General features: G+C 41.2%; 1 protein-coding gene across 1 annotated transcript in view; it reads right to left on the bottom strand.

Annotated features, from left to right (window-relative positions):
* LOC129868950 (leucine-rich repeat and calponin homology domain-containing protein 2-like) overlaps positions 1 to 17338 on the bottom strand; it is a 79439-nt gene that overhangs the window by 32835 nt on the left and 29266 nt on the right. Inside the window, 7 exon segments of the mRNA XM_055943326.1 lie at positions 35 to 131; positions 491 to 578; positions 1402 to 1532; positions 1800 to 1936; positions 2123 to 2228; positions 2345 to 2471; positions 10203 to 10347. Of these exon segments, the coding sequence (XP_055799301.1) occupies positions 35 to 131; positions 491 to 578; positions 1402 to 1532; positions 1800 to 1936; positions 2123 to 2228; positions 2345 to 2471; positions 10203 to 10347 (831 nt within the window).

Below are 17338 nucleotides of genomic sequence, written 5' to 3'. Positions count from 1 at the left end.
AGTCAAATCCACTGCATCTAAAAACAGGCCTTACCTTTGCCTGAGTCCATCTTGGAGAGGAGAGAGAGCGCGTCGGCGCGGGCCGTCTCTGAGACCTGAGAGTGCAGGCTGATGGTGTCATCGTCAGAAGGCTAGAGGAAGAGAGGGAAGGACGAGGAGGAGAAGGGAACCTAAGAGGTAAGTGAGCGGGAACCATAAACGAGTGTACTGAACATGTCTGCATGTCCTACAGAAGGTGGTTGACTTGGGCCGGAGCTGACAGGAACATTGTACAGGCACCTCAAATATTCTACTGTTTTAGTTCCTGCAAAATATTGTAATGTTCCAGCACCTAAAATGAGTCCCGGCACCTACTTCAGTCCAAGTCAAGCACTAACTATAGAATAAATACAAAAGGGGCAGTATCAATTTGCCATGGTTGAACGCACACCAATAGGCTTCGTACAGTCGAAGCCTCACTACAGTCTGACTACAGTGTGTGAACTCTGACCTCCGTCGTAGACAGTCTTTTATCCCCGTTGTCACTGCCGATACCAGAGTCAGGACCGTGGTTCTTACTGGGGTAAAAATCCTCCATGCTGCAGAGACATATAAAGGGATAGTCAGAAATAAAAGAGAGAGTCTGATAAGGGAATTATATGCTTAAAAGGTAATGATTAGAATATTCCACCCTGAAACCATATAATTGTATGAAATTTATTAGACTCATAAAACTATAATCTGATGATGTGTGTAGTTTTAGTCAGAATTAGATCAAGGACCGTCTGTTCCTTTTTAGTACGTAAGCAGGCTGCAAGTGGGAAACAAATGATAAGAGGAGCTATCGTCAGACAAGTTGTACTACTGTGTTCCTTACAGGACATTCTGTCTCCGCCCGTGGAGGGGAGAAACTGTTAGACTTGCAGACAATGATGAAACATGTTGCAGATTAAACCATGTATCTGTGTAGTGGAAAAACACAGACTGTCTGAGCAAGGAGTAGTTTAAGATTTTAACTTGTATGTGTGTGTGTGGGATATCTGCCTTTTGTGTGAAGGTAAGTGTGTAAGGAGCCAGTATAAAATGGATGTTTTTGTATAATGGACTTCAGAACATTCTCGTGAATAAACACTTGGTTTTTGTACGCTGGGACTCGTCTGCTTCATTCAACCAGAATCTTACAAACTTTGGGTTGCAGACTGAATAGATTAATTGAAGTTTATGAACATTGATAACAAAATTCACAATCATGACGACATCATAAGCACTTCATAATACATGGAACCTGTGTCATTAATCTTCAAATATATGTTATACCAGTTGTCATTATAGTTTAATGTAACACCAATCATGATGCATATGGTCTATTGTCTTGTCTGTAGTACGGTATACGTAGTAGTATGATATGATATAAGAGTGTACCTGTCGGTCAGAGGCTGGGGAAGGCAGCGTTTGCCCAGGGAGGGGAGGTCCAGAGAGTCAGGCTTCTTATTCAACCTACATGCTTGGATGTTCAGGTACTTAAAGATGTGCACCTTGCCCTTCAGGCAGATCTGAAACACACAAATAGTTGATGAAATGAAGTGCGCAACTGATGGTGCAACTGTTCCTCAGAGATGGTGGTATTTCATGAATACTGTTACAGCTGGGGGGGGGAGGTTCTAGGCACATTGCCGAGCTGAGGTTAACCTGTGTGTTACTGTAACCACATCCCTGATACACATCCAGATGGCAGCGGATATTCCCATGCAGCGCCAAGTCTCAAGTACAGCACAAACTACCACAGACGTTGCCACATAAGAACACACACACACACACACCTGTGCAGGTGGGGACTGCATAGGGTTGTTGTCGAGGATGATGTGCTGCAGCTGCCTGAGTCTCCTGTAGACAGGAGGGATCTCTGTGATCTTATTGCAGGAGAAGTCTAGTCTGGTGAGTGGCAGGTCCGCCAACTCTGGAGAGAGAGCGAGGAGTAGAGAAAAAGAAAGAAAGCATAAAAGGCATGGGGTTGGATATAGAATAGGGAGAGTACGGTAAACCTATGTAGTTGGTATCTGTCACTGCTCTGGGTTCCAGAGAGGTGTTGGGAAGGGAGAAAGAGTGAAGAGGACCAGGGGAGAGAACGTAAACTGCTACATACCCTCAGGCAGCATGTGAAGACAGTTCCTCCTGATGTTGAGTTCCCGTAAGGCCTGGAGCCTCCCCACCTGAGGGGGCAGCACCTGGATCTCATTACAGCTGATGTCCTACAGGGGGAAGACCGAGAGCAGGCGGTCATACAGAGGCCTACAAATTACTGGACATCGATCACAAATACATGTGGAAAGACACACGCACTCATGTGCTCTGGGCCAGTGCTCACCAACTCCATCAGCTCTTTGGCCTTCCCAATTTCCTCTGGGATGGACACTAGCTTGTTGTTGCTCACCACCAGCACTTTGAGGGGGAGGCTAAACAGGTATTTTGGCAATGTTGAGAGAAGGTTCCGGCTACAGAAACACAAAATACACATATACACTATAGTCAGTATTCAAGCTTTATCATGTGTGCAAGGGGCAGTATCTGGATACACCAGGAAAAGATCAAGCAACAAAAGGACTCTGTCTTAAAAGAATGTTAGTGAAACAAGAGGAGACTGCTATCCAATTGTGTTTAGGAAATGAACAGTACTGTCTAGATATAATCATCTTCAAAACTTTAAAAACAACATCACAGCGTATTTCTCACACTATGAAAGAGGAAATGCTCTTGTTACGTGATCCTGTGAAGTCCCTGAAAGGGGAACACCATTCTCCTGAGATAAAGCAGAATAAAACTGAATATAGTTGTGATCAGCAATGAACGGGGTTCACAGGATGACAGAAAGGACACAGGATCAGTTGGATAACAAAGCAAGCACTCTGTCACGTAGCAACTATATTTTTGGTATTCTATTAGGATCCCCATTAGCTGTTGCGAAAGCAGCAGCTACTCTTCCTGGGGTCCACATGAAACATAATACAGAACATTAATAGACAAGAACAGCTCAAAGACAGAACTACATACACTACCGGTCAAAAGTTTTAGAACACCTATTCATTCAAGGGTTTTTCTTCATTTTTACTATTTTCTACATTGTAGAATAGTGAAGAAATCAAAACTATGAAATAACACATACGGAATCTTGTAACCCCCCCAAAAAAGTGTTAACTTCTTATGGCTGCAGGGGCAGTATTGAGTAGCTTGCAGCCCTTAAATGTTATATTTCAGATTCTTCAAAAAGCCACCCTTTGCCTTGATTGAAAGCTTCGCACACCCTTGGCATTCTCTCAACCAGCTTCACCTGAAATGTTTTTCCAACCATCTTGAAGGAATTGCCACATATGCCGAGCACTTGTTGGCTGCTTTTCCTTCACACATCCCAAACCAGCTCAATTTAGTTGATGTCGGTGGATTGTGGCGGCAAGGTCATCTGATGCAGCACTCCATCACTCGCCTTCTTGGTAAAATAGCCCTTACACAGCCTTGTGGTGTGTTTGGTCATTGTCCTGTTGAAAAACAAATGATAATGGGACTAAGACCAAACCAGATGGGTTGGCGTATCGCTGCAGAATGCAGTGGCAACCATGCTGGTGAAGTGTGCCTTCAATTCTAAATAAATCACAGTGTCTCCAGCAAAGCACCCACAAACCATCACACCTCCTCCTCCATGCTTTAAGGTGGGAAATACACATGTGGAGTTTATCCGTTCATCCACATCACGTCTCACAAAGATGTGGCGGTTTGAACCAAAAATCTCCAATTTGAACTCCAGATCAAAAGGACACATTTCCACTGGTCTAATGTCCATTGCTTGTGCTTCTTGGCCCAAGCAAGTGTTCTTCTTATTGGTGTCCTTTAGTAGTCGTTTCATTGCAGCAATTCAACCCTGGAGGCCTGATTCACACAGTCTCCTCTGAACAGTTGATTTTGAGATGTGTCTGTTACTTGAACTCTGTGAAGCATTTATTTAGGCTGCAATTTCTGAGGCTGGTAGCTCTAAATGAACTTGTCCTCTGCAGCAGAGGTAACTCTGCGTCTTCTATTCCTGTGGCAGTCCTCATGAGAGCCAGTTTCATCATAGTGCTTGATGGTTTTTGTAACTCCACTTGAAGAAATTTTCAAAGTTCTTGAAATTTTCCAGATTGACTGACCTTCATGTCTTAAAGTAATGATGGACTGTCATTTATTTTTGCTTATTTGAGCTGTACTTGCCATAATATGGACTTGGTCTTTTACCAAATAGGGCTATCTTCTGTATACCCCCCTACCTTCACAAGAAGGAAAGAAATGCATTCCAGGTGACTACCTCATAAAGTTGGTTGAGAGAATGCCAAGAGTGTACAAAGCTGTCATCAAGGCAAAGGGTGGCTATTTGAAGAATCTAAAATATAAAATATATTTTGATTTGTTTAACACTTTTTGGGTCACTGCATGATTCCATGTGTTATTTCAATGTTTTGTGGTCTTAACTATTATTCTACAAAGTAGAAAATAGTCAGAATAAAGAAAAACCCTTGAATGAGTAGGTGTTCTAAAACTTTTGACCAGTAGTGTAGATTTAAAAATGGCACACATAACACGTACAGTTGAAGTCGGAAGTTTACATACACTTAGGTTGGAGTCATTAAAACTCGTTTTTCAACCACTCCACAAATTTCTTGTTAACACACTATAATTTTGGAAAGTCGGTTAGGACATCTACTTTGTGCATGACACAAATAATTTTTCCAACAATTCTTTACAGACAGATTTCACTGTATCACAATTCCAGTGGGTCAGAAGTTTACATAAACAAAGTTGACTGTCTTTTAAACAGCTTGGAAAATTCCAGAAAATTATGTCATGGCTTTATTTTTTATTTATTTAACCTTTATTAACCAGGAAGGGCTCATTGAGATTTAAAATAAAATTTTCAAGAGCGTCCTGGACAAGATAGGCAGCACCAAGTCATTACAAAAATGACAGACAAACATGAAAAACTACAAGTAATCTAGTAAAAACCATAGAATTCACAAGAGTATAACAAAATCAAAAACAGCAAATTAAAAACATTGACAGGTCAGGGAATCAGTCTCAAGATCATTCATCAGTGATTTAAAAATACCAATCGGGACAAGTTCTTCCAGTTTAAAAGTATTTTGTAAGGCGTTCCAAGACAATGGCGCAGAGTACATAAGAGCCCTTTTACCAAATTCAGTTCGGACATTTGGAACAGTTAGCAGGATAAAGTCCAGCGAACAAAGAGAGTACCCACCACATTTCTGAACAATAAAAAAGCATTAGAAGCTTCTGATAGGCTAATTGACATCAATTGAGTCAATTGGAGGTGTACCTGTGGATGTATTTCAAGGCCTAACTTCAAACTCAGTGCCTCTTTGCTTGACATCATGGGAAAATCAAAAGAAATCAGCCAAGTCCTCAGAAAAAAAGATTCTAGACCTCCACAAATCTGGTTCACCCTTGGGAGCAATTTCCAAATGCCTGAAGGTACCACGTTCATCTGTACAAACAATAGTACGCAAGTATAAACACCATGGGACCATGCAGCCGTCATACTGCTCAGGAAGGAGACGCGTTCTGTCTCCTAGAGATGAACGTACTTTGGTGCGAAAAGTGCAAATCAATCCCAGAACAGCAGCAAAGGACCTTGTGAAGATGCTGGAGGAAACAGGTACAAAAGTATCTATATCCACAGTAAAACAAGTCCTATATCGACATAACCTGAAAGTCCGGTCAAGCAAGAAAGAAGCCACTGCTCCAAAACCGCCAAAAAGCCAGACTACGGTTTGCAACTGCATATGGGGACAAAGATCGTACTTTTTAGAGAAATGTCCTCTGGTCAGATGAATGACCATCGTTATGCTTGGAGGAAAAAGGGGAAGCTTGCAAGACGAAGAACACCATCCCAACCATGAAGCACAGGGGTGACAGCATCATGTTGTGGGGTTGCTTTGCTGCAGGAGGGAATGGTGCACTAAATAGATGGCATCATGAGGAAGGAAAATTATGTGGATATATTGAAGCAGCATCTCAAGACATCAGTCAGGAAGTTAAAGCTTGGTCGCAAATGGGTCTTCCAAATTGACAATGACCCCAAGCATACTTCCAAAGTTGTGGCAAAATGGCTTAAGGACAACAAAGCCAAAGTATTGGAGTGGCCATCACAAAGCCCTGACCTCAATTCTGAGAATGTGATGAAAGAAATAAAAGCTGAAATAAATCATTCTCTCTACTATTATTCTGATATTTCACATTCTTAAAATAAAGTGGTGATCCTAACTGACCTAAGACAGGGAATTTTTACTAGGATTAAATGTCAGGAATTATGAAAAACTGAGTTTAAATGTATTTGGCTAAGGTGTATGTAAACTTCCGACTTCAACTGTACATATCAATACATACACACAAAATCTAGGTCAAATAGGGGAGAGTTGGTCTGTGAGGTGTTGCTTTACCTGTTTAAAAAAAAAAGTTTTGTTGTTCATTTGAGAAATATGAAATGAGAGTTCCATGCAATATTGGCTCTATATAATACTGTATGCTTTCTTGAATTTGTTCTGGATTTAGAGACTGTGAAAAGGCCCCTGCTGGCATGTCCGGTGGAGTAAGTGTGTGTGTGTGTGTGTGTGTGTGTGTGTGTGTGTGTGTGTGTGTGTGTGTGTGTGTGTGTGTGTGTGTGTGTGTGTGTGTGTGTGTCAGAGATGTGTGTAAGTTGACTGTGCAAACAATTCGGAATTTTCAACAATGTTTTTTTATAAAAAAGAAGTGATGCAATCAGTCGCTCCTCAACTCTTAGCCAAGAGAGACCGGCATGCATTGGATTTATATATCAGCCCTCTGATTACAATGAAGAGCTCTGTTCTGGGCCAGCTGCAGCTTAACTAGGTCTTTCTTTGACCACATGACTGGACAATAATCAAGATAAGACAAAACTAGAGCCTGCAGGACTTGCTTTTTGGAGTGTGGTGTCAAAAAAGCAGAGCATCTCTTTGTTACAGACAGACATCTCCCCATCTTTACAACCATTGAATCTATGCTTTGACCATGACAGTTTAAAATCTAAGATAACACCAAGTAACTCCTCAACTTGTTCAACAGCCACACCATTCATTACCAGATTCAGCTGAGGTCTAGAGTTTAGGGAATGATTTGTACCAAATACAATGCTCTTGGTTTTAGAGATTCTCAGGACCAGTTTATTACTGACCACCCATTCCAAAACTGGCTGCAACTCCTTGTCTTTCTTTATGTGCAATAAAAGTTAGTCTAGTTCTGTAGGTTGGTTATCTTTCTCAAATTCAATCGAGGCTAATTCAATGAGTCTATGAACCAAATCTGGAGTCAATCTGACTTCTGGTTCATGAGAAGATGATTTTGAGCATTAGCATATGTGCTAATGTGCATCTATAGGTGCAGTGCGGCCATTTTTAAATGCAGCAACTTATTTTCTCATTACCATCAAAGACTGATGAAAAACTCTCTAATCTAATTATTCAGAAATACAAAATCTGGAGTGAATCTGACGTATGTTTCACGAGGAGAAGACGATTGCAGATGATTTGGAGCGCTACTTATGCAAAGAATGAGTTGTTAATAGCTTCCTTGTTTTTTGAGATGTGAATACTACATTCAGTGTGGTTCCTCTTAGGGACATCCATGATAGCGATGACAAGTTTCAAGTTGATAGGCCACTGTGGAGTGGATTTACAGTGGTTTAAATAGACACATAACATCTGATATTTGTAACTAACTCAGCCATCTTTTGACCAATCCGTTAGCTTTTCTCAAACTAAGTTAAGATATACCATGGGCCTAGAATTTGGTGTCATTTGGTCCTATGACTTCATGAGACGATTTGTAAAAGTATTTTTAGCATATTAGCGTATGTGCTAAAATGCATCTACTGGTATAGTGTGGTATCGTTGAATGCGTCAACTTTATTTTCTCAAACTCTTTAGGGGCTATTGTAAAGAGTCCAAAAACCACATTTGTAGTGAATATGACTTTTAGTCATTGTGAAAAATATATGTTATGATGATTTTAAGCATTAGTTACAGTCAAAAAGTGAATAGTTAATAGTTTCCTTATTTTGTAAGATATAACATGGTTCATCATGGTAATGTATTTTATTAACCTAAAAAGTTTCAAATTGATAGGCCATGGGTGAAGTGGATTGACAAAGGATTAAAATGGACATGTAAAATATGACTCCTTTCTCAAACTAAGTTAAGAGATGTACCATGGGCCTACTATTGTTATTTTACTGCTGCTCTTTAATTATGTGTTACTTTTAATTCATTTTTTTGGTTGGTATTTCTATTAAAACCGCATTGTTGGTTAAGGGCTTGTAAGTAAGCATTTCACTGTAAGGTGAATACCTGTTGTATTCGGCGCATGTGACTAATACAATTGTATTTTTTTCAATTTTTTAATTTTTTATTTATTTATTTATTTTTTATTTTTTGGGGGGGGTTGGATCAGCTTAATATTGCGGAAAGAATGTTGCTTCCAATGTAATTGTCTGCATCATTTCCAATTCCCCATATTTTTTGGGGTAAATATTTATATCCATTCACGTATGCATACATATACACATATATACATACACATACCTACATAGACATACATACTTTTTTTTAAAGAGTATACCTTTATTATTATTCCCTGCAAACCCTACCACCGATCCCCCAATTGGAGTAAACTGATAAACATTTCTGTTTTTACCTTCAATTTATACATCTTATCCACATTTTACAGACACAGTCTACTTTATAATAGTTCTCTCTTGTTTGTTCTTAGTCCTTCCTCTATTTCTGTTGTCCATCCAGTTTGATTTCCACTTGTAACTGTGCTATTTCACAATAGCTCCGCACCTATACACATTTCATAGATCCCGTATGCCCTACATTGTTTATCTTGTTATTAGTCCCACCCTTCAGCTCCACTCAACCTTTCCCATCTATCTTCCAACATCATCCATTTCGGATTTTTATTTGCCATATATTTTTCAACTGTGCTGTGATGCTTCACAAAAGATTTGAATCTTCCTATTCTCATAGCTTCCACGAATTGTAAATTAAAAATAAACATTTTTGCTAAAATAATTATTATATTATTGATTGATTGACTATGGCTTTTCAAATCCCCCAGTATTACTATCTGTAGCGTTAGTTCTACGCAAATGTTGCAATTCTTCAACCATTCCTGGACCTGTGATCAAAAACGAGCTACATGCGGACAATACCAAAATAAATGGTCTAATGACTCTGCCTCCTCACAGCAGAATCTGCAGAGCTGGGAAGATTGTATCCCCCATATATATAACATTCTATTAGTTGCAAGAATTTTGTACAATAATTTAAATTGAAAAATTTGAAGTTTTGAATCCGGCGTTGTTTTGCGTATCAATTCATAAACCATGTGCCATGGAATGGGTACATCGAAAATCTTTTCCCAACTATTTTGCAATTTATATGGCACAGCTGTCAGTTTTTTGGTCCTTAAATTAAATTGGTATATGTTTTTATTTATCACACTTTTCTTTAACCATTTATGTTCTTTAATATAAGGCCGACATACAAGTTCCTTACTTTTATCCCCTTCTACCTGCCTCTTCCATTTTTGTGGTAATGCTGCAATTAATTGGTTGTAATTTTGGGTAGAGCAGACATTTCCATATGTCTGTGTTAGCTGCATGTGTGACATTACTCCACCAGTCCTATTTATGATATCATTCACAAAAATTATACCAATTATACCTTTATACCAATTGTATTTTATTTAATTGCTGGTGTTACTTGGACTTTTGGTTCATGAGAATACATTTTCCAAAGGTTATCCAAAATTTCCAAGATGGAGGAAAATCTATACTGACGGACCTTATGGGTCCTTCAGGCAAATTTGTTCAACATGAGAGAAGATACCTACATACAAAGTCAAAAGGGGCGGAGGATATGAGGGTTTAAGTGAGACTGCTTATAACAGCTCCACCTAAAGGCCACTCGGTGCCATTGCCATCTATACCTGAGTTATTTGACCATGTCAAAGGGGGAAAAAAGAATCCAAGTATAACAAAAGCTTTGCTGTGACCACCGTAATGTGGGCCTTTGTATTTCCTGGTGATATCATGGTGATATCAAACAGTATGAGGTCATTGGGTCAACAGATCACACCACAGTGCTCCATGAGTCATCACTGACCTGATGTTGAGATAGGTCAGCATCTGCAAGTTGATGATGGTTTCTGGGATGCATTTGATGCAGTTGTGGTATAGGTTGAGGGACTCGAGGGGGGCAAACAGACACACCTCTGGGGGAATCTCTGTGAGCCTGTTCTTCGACAGATCTGGGGGAGGGAAAGAGAGACAGACAGCAGTGAGGGTCATGGGTACCCAGGAACTATATACACAGTACTGTACGTACACTACATGATCCTTAGTATGTGGACACCTGCTTGCCGAAAATCGCATAGAATTTGGTGTCATTGGAGTTGGTCCACCCTTCGCTGTTAATAGCAGCCTCCACTCTTCTGGGAAGGATTTCCACTAGAGCAGATGAGCTCCCACATTTTTCAGCATGTTTTTAAAAATAGATAGATTTAGAGTTAGACAAAATTTGATTTTTGGGGGATGGACATATACAGGATGCTACCCTAAACAACATAACGTTCATTCCAAATCGAAACTCCAAACCTAAAACCTGATTATGGATGGAATTACTTGGAATGCTTCCTACACTCAAGGATTATTATTCCCAAACTATACATCAAATGTTTTGGCAAACGAGCAGAGACCTGAAAACCCCATCCAACCTGGAGCTGAGTGAGTAATGCTTAGTCTGAAGCAATTTTTTTACCTTCAAAAGCCAAGAAGAAAAACACATTACAATTATATATTTGACTTAATAAGGACTGAATGCTCAGTGTACCAAGCTTTGCTAGGACAACTTCAATTAGCACTGACGTGTCAAGCGAGAGGTGTCAAAGCCTTTGAGCCCAACAATTGTCAGGCTACCCCAAGTGGGTGACACCTACTCCCTTTGCCTGCTGCACTGCTGCTTGGATTCCACCTGGCGATCTGTTCACCGTCTACCCTGGCCTGTCTCCCCCCTCTGTCTCTCTCCCGAGCTTTTGCTCGCCTCCAGCACACATGCACTGTTGGGGCAAGTGACTCTACATTTACAATGGCTACCCCCAAGTCATTTTTACTGTGCATTTTGCTATTTACCTCATGACTCCTGCATGCTTTGTTGACTACGAACTTTCTTTACCCAACCGTGTTTGTTCCCACACTCGAGACTCCGACTTTCTATTGGTTACACAGAGTTTTGGCCTCCCATCCCATTCTAAACACCTCTCACTGGCTTTGTATTCATGTTACCTGATGAGATTGCTGTACAATATGATCTTGTTGCCATCTGACGCACATTCAGATGTCATAAATCAGCACTGCAGAGCTCTCCCTGTCCTCTGCCGTGCCTTGATTGTATTACTGTTGATGATATCTGGAAATGTGCATGTACACCCTGGCCCATCTACTGTTGCTAGCCCCAATTCTGACTTGTGCTCTGATATCTGCTTCACTGATTTCTGCTCCCATAAAAGCCTGGGTTTTCTGCACGTCAACACTGGAAGCTTATTACCTAAAATAGATCAATTGAAAGTAGGGGTTCAGAGCTCCAATCCAGATATGTTGGTCATTACTGAGACGTGGTTAAGTAATAGTGTTTTGAATACTGATGTTAACCTTTCTGATTATAACCTTTTTCGGCAAGACAGATCTTCCAAAGGTGGGGGTGGCAATCTTTACCAAGGATCACCTTCAGTGTTCGGTTGTCTCCACCAAGTCGGTCCCCAAACAATTTGATTTGCTGGTTTTAAGTATTAAACTTTCAAATAGCTCTTTGTTGACTGTTGCTGGGTGCTATCGTCCTCCATCAGCACCGGGCTGTACCCTACCTGCCCTAAGCTCTCTCCTGGTCGCTTACACTAAATCTGAATTTGTCCTGCTAGGTGACCTAAACTGAGAGACATGCTTAAACCACCTGACCAAGTCCTAAAGCAATGGGACTCCCTAAATCTTTCTCAGATTATTACCAATCCCACAAGGTATGACTCCAAACACCCAGAAAAAGGCTACTCTTCTTGATGTTATCCTCACAAATAATCCTGATAGGTATCAGTCTGGTGTTTTCTGTAATGACCTTAGTTATCACTGTTTTACAGCCTGTGATCGTAATGGCTGCTCAGTGAAACGACCTGTCCTGATTTGTCATAGACGCTTGCTAAAAAAACTTTAATGAGCAAGCCTTCCTTCATGAACTGGCCTCTGTAAAATGGTATAGAATCAGCTTGATCCCCCTCTGTCGAAGACGCTTGGACTTTCTTTTTTGATATATATGGTATTGTTAACAAACACGCCCCCATAAAGAAAATGAGAATTAAAAACAGGTTCAACCCCTGGTTCGACCGTGATCTTGCAGAGTTACTTCACCTCAAGAATTGCATTTAGCGAAAGGCTCGGCACACGCATACTCAGGCTGACTGGATCTCGTTCAGGCAAATGAGAAATAAGTGCACTCACGCTATCCGGAAGGCTAAAGGTAGTTACTTTAAGGAGCAGTTCTTTCTCTGTGGGTCTGACCCCAAGAAGTTCTGGAAAACGGTTAAAGACCTGGAGAATAAACCCTCCTCACAGCTGCCCATGTCCCTTAAAGTTGATGTTGTGGTTGTTACTGACAAGAAGAACATGGCTGAGCTCTTTAATCACCACTTCATTAAGTCAGGATTCATATTTGACTCAGCTATGCCTCCTTGCCCGTCAAATATTTCCTCATCTTTCACCCCTTTTAATGTGACTATCCCTGATGCTTCTCCCCCTGCCCCGCTACAAAGTTTCTCCCTGCAGGCAGTCACTGAGTCCAAGGTGTTAGAGGAGCTCCTGAAACTTAACCCCAAAAAAACATCTGGGTCAGATGGTTTAGACCCTTTCTTCTTTAATGTTGCTGCCCCTATCGTCGCCAAGCCTGTCTCGTTCCCATAGCTTGGAAGGCAGCCACAGTTCATCCATTTATTGAAAGGGGGAGATCAAGCTGATCCTAACTGTTATAGGCCTATTTCTATTATGCCCTGTTAATCAAAAGTGTTGGAAGAACTTGTCAATAATCAACTGACTGGCTTTCTTGATGTCTATAGTATTCTCTCTGGTATGCAATCTGGTTTCCGCTCAGGTTATGGATGTGCCACTGCAACCTTAAAGGTCCCCAATGATGTCACCGTTGCCCTTGATTCTAAGCAATCTTGTGCTGCTATTTCTATTGACTTGGCCAAAGCTTTTGATACGTTAGACCATTCCAATCTTGTGGGCCAGCTACGGAGTATTGGTGTCTCTGAGGGGTCTTTGGCCTGGTTTGCTAACTACCCCCCAGAAAATCTGCTGTGTCAGCCACTGCCTGTCACCAAGGGAGTACTCCAAGGCTCAATCCTAGGTCCCACGCTCTTCTCAATTTACACCAACAACATAGCTCATGCAGCAGGAAGCTCTCTCATCCATTTATATGCAGCTGATACAGTGTTAAACTCAGCTGGCCCCTCCCCGGATTTTGTGTTAAATGCTCTACAACAAAGCTTTCTTAGTGTCCAACAAGTTCTCTACCCTTAACCTTGTTCTGAACACCTCCAAAACAAAGGTCATGTGGTTTGGTAAGAAGAATGCTCCTCTCCCTACAGGTGTGATTACAACCTCTGAGGGTTTAGAGCTTGAGGTAGTCACCTCACACAAGTACTTGGGAGTATGGCTAGACAGTACACTGTCCTCTCAGCACATATAAAAGCTGCAGGCTAAAGTTAAATCTAGACTTTGTTTCCTATATTATAATCCCTCCTCTTTCACCCCAGCTGCCAAACTAACCCTGATTCAGAAGACTATCCCACCCATGCTAGATTATGGAGACATCATTTATAGATAAGCAGGTAAGGGTGCTCTCGAGCGGCTAGATGTTCTTTACCATTCGACCATCAGATTTGCCACCAATGCTCTTTATAGGACACATCACTGCACTCTATACTCTTCTGTAAACTGGTCATCTCTGTGTACCCGTCTCAAGACCCACTGGTTAGGCGCTTATTTAAAAAATCTTTTTTCGGCCTCACTCCCCCCTATCTGAGATATCTACTGCAGCCCTCATCCTCCACATACAACACCTGTTCTGCCAGTCACATTCTGTTAAAGGACATCTCTTCATTCAAAGATTCAATCATGGACACTCTTACTGACAATTGTGGCTGCTTTGCGTGATGTATTGTTGTCTCTACCTTCTTGCCTTTTGTGCTGTTGTCTGTGTCCAATAATGTTTGTACCATGTTTTGTGTTGCTACCATGCTGTTGTCATATTGTGTTGCTACCATGTTGTTGTCATATTGTGTTGCTACCATGCTGTGTGGTCATGTGTTGCTGCCTTGCTATGGTGTCTTAGGTCTCTCTTTATGTAATGTTTTTGTGTTGTCTCTCGTGATATGTGTTTTGTCCGATATTTATGGTAATTATTTATTTATTTTAATTCCAGCCCCTGTCCCCGCAGGCGGTCTTTTGCCTTCTGGTAGGCCGTCATTGTAAATAAGAATTTGTTCTTAACTGAGTAGAAAGAGGAGGAAGGGAAGCGCTACTAAGGTACACTATAGTATATTGGTAAATAGAAGGTGCTCTTTGGTAAAAGGTGTAAATAGGTCATCAAAAAGAAAGGAGGACCAAGGCACTCTTCATATAATTAATTAAAATGCCTTTATTAGTATGGCATGTTCAATAGAAACAAAGTTGTTTAAAAACCGACGCGTTTCAGCTGCATGGCCTTCGTCAGGGAGTAACGAAGTATACATATATATATTTTAATTAATTATATGAAGAGTGCCTTGGTCCTCCTTTCTTTTTGTTGTTCTTAACTGACTTGCCTAGTTTAAAAAAAAGGTTAAATAAAAACTTTTTTTTTTAAAGATGTTGGAACAATGCTGGGGGGACTTGCTTCCATTCAGCCATGAGCATTAGTGAGGTCGGGCACTGATGTTGGGTCTTGTGTGGCCTACCACTTTGCGGCTGAGCCGTTGTTGCTCCTAGACATTTCCACTTCACAATAACAGCACTTACAGTTGACCGGGGCAGCTCTAGCAGGGCAGAAATGTAACAAATTGACTTGTTGGAAAGGTGGAATCCTATGACCGTGCCACATTGAAAGTCACGGTGCTCTTTAGTAAGGCCATTCTACTAGATTTTATACACCTCTCAGCAACAAGTGCGATAGCCGAATCCACTAATTTGAAGGGGTGTCAACATACTTTTGTATATAGTATACAGTGGGGCAAAAAAGTATTTAGTCAGCCACCAATTGTGCAAGTTCTCCCACTTAAAAAGATGAGAGGCCTGTAATTGTGACAGACAAAATGAGGGGGAAAAATCCAGAAAATCACATTGTAGGATTTTTAATGAATTTATTTGCACATTATTGTGGAAAATAAGTATTTGGTCACCTACAAACAAGCAAGATTTCTGGCTCTCACAGACCTGTAACTTCTTCTTTAAGAGGCTCCTCTGTCCTCCACTCGTTACCTGTATTAATGGCACCTGTTTGAACTTTTTATCAGTATAAAAGACACCTGTCCACAACCTCAAACAGTCACACTCCAAACTCCACTATGGCCAATACCAAAAAGCTGTCAAAGGACCTGCACCAGGCTGGGAAGACTGAATCTGCAATTGGTAAGCAGCTTGGTTTGAAGAAATCAACTGTGGGAGCAATTATTAGGAAATGGAAGACATACAAGACCACTAATAATCTCCCTCGATCTGGAGCTCCACGCAAGATCTCTCCCCGTGGGGTCAAAATGATCACAAGAACGGTGAGCATAAATCCCAGAACCACACGGGGGGACCTAGTGAATGACCTGCAGAGAGCTGGGACCAAAGTAACAAAGCCTACCATCAGTAACACACTACGCCGCCAGGGACTCAAATCCTGCAGTGACAGACGTGTCCCCCTGCTTAAGCCAGTACATGTCCAGGCCAGTCTGAAGTTTGCTAGAGAGCATTTGGATGATCCAGAAGAAGATTGGGAGAATGTCAGATGAAACCAAAACAGAACTTTTTGGTAAAAACTCAACTCGTCGTGTTTGGAGGACAAAGAATGCTGAGTTGCATCCAAAAAACACCATACCTACTGTGAAGCATGGGGGTGGAAACATCATGCTTTGGGGCTGTTTTTCTGCAAAAGGACCAGCACGACTGATCCGTGTAAAGGAAAGAATGGATGGGGCCATGTATTGTGAGATTTTGAGTGAAAACCTCCTTCCATCAGCAAGGGCATTGAAGGTGAAACGTGGCTGGGTCTTTCAGCATGACAATGATCCCAAACACACCGCCCGGGCAACGAAGGAGTGGCTTCGTAAGAAGCATTTCAAGGTCCTGGAGTGGCCTAGCCAGTGGCCTAACCCCATAGAAAATCTTTGGAGGGAGTTGAAATCCGTGTTGCCCAGCAACAGCCCCAAAACATCACTGCTCTAGAGGAGATCTGCATGGAGGAATGGGCCAAAATACCAGCAACAGTGTGTGAAAACCTTGTGAAGACTTACAGAAAACGTTTGACCTCTGTCATTGCCAACAAAGGGTATATAACAAAGTATTGAGATAAACTTTTGTTATTGACCAAATACTTATTTTCCACCATAATTTGCAAATAAATTCATTAAAAATCCTACAATGTGATTTTCTGGAAGAAAAAAATCTCATTTTGTCTGTCATAGTTGAAGTGTACCTATGATGACAATTACAGGCCTCTCTCATCTTTTTAAGTGGGAGAACTTGCACAATTGGTGGCTGACTAAATACTTTTTTGCCTCACTGTATATGGTAAATAAAATTCTTCATCAAGTAGCACAGACCAGGTGTGCAATATGTATCCAAATGTAGTGTAAGAAAGGATCCAAACAGTGGCTCCAGAAACGGCTATAGGGTGAGTCGGATGAAATCCTCAGAGAGTAGATTGATACCAGGCAGTCCTGACTGATCAATATCTCTGAATGAGTGATCGATGGGAACAAGGCATGATCCTCAAAGACAAGAGCTCAAATTACACTCGGCCTTAGCCCAGTTATTTTACACACAGACTGTCAACAGATCCAGTTGGTCTTTCCCATATCGATTGAATGACAGTAGTCCGGCCTATTCCACTGCTGTATCTGTGCAAGTGCTCCTTCGCGGCTCTGTTGCAGTGGATACTTTCATAAAATATATGCCAGGGATTCACTGGCCAATGGTGAATCTGTGACATTTAATCAGCCAGAGTTCAGACCT

Source organism: Salvelinus fontinalis, chromosome 13, assembly GCF_029448725.1.
Source record: "Salvelinus fontinalis isolate EN_2023a chromosome 13, ASM2944872v1, whole genome shotgun sequence".
Lineage (NCBI taxonomy): Eukaryota > Metazoa > Chordata > Actinopteri > Salmoniformes > Salmonidae > Salvelinus > Salvelinus fontinalis.
The sequence above is the reverse complement of the archived record's forward strand: the minus strand, read 5'-3'. Positions and strand labels throughout refer to the sequence as shown.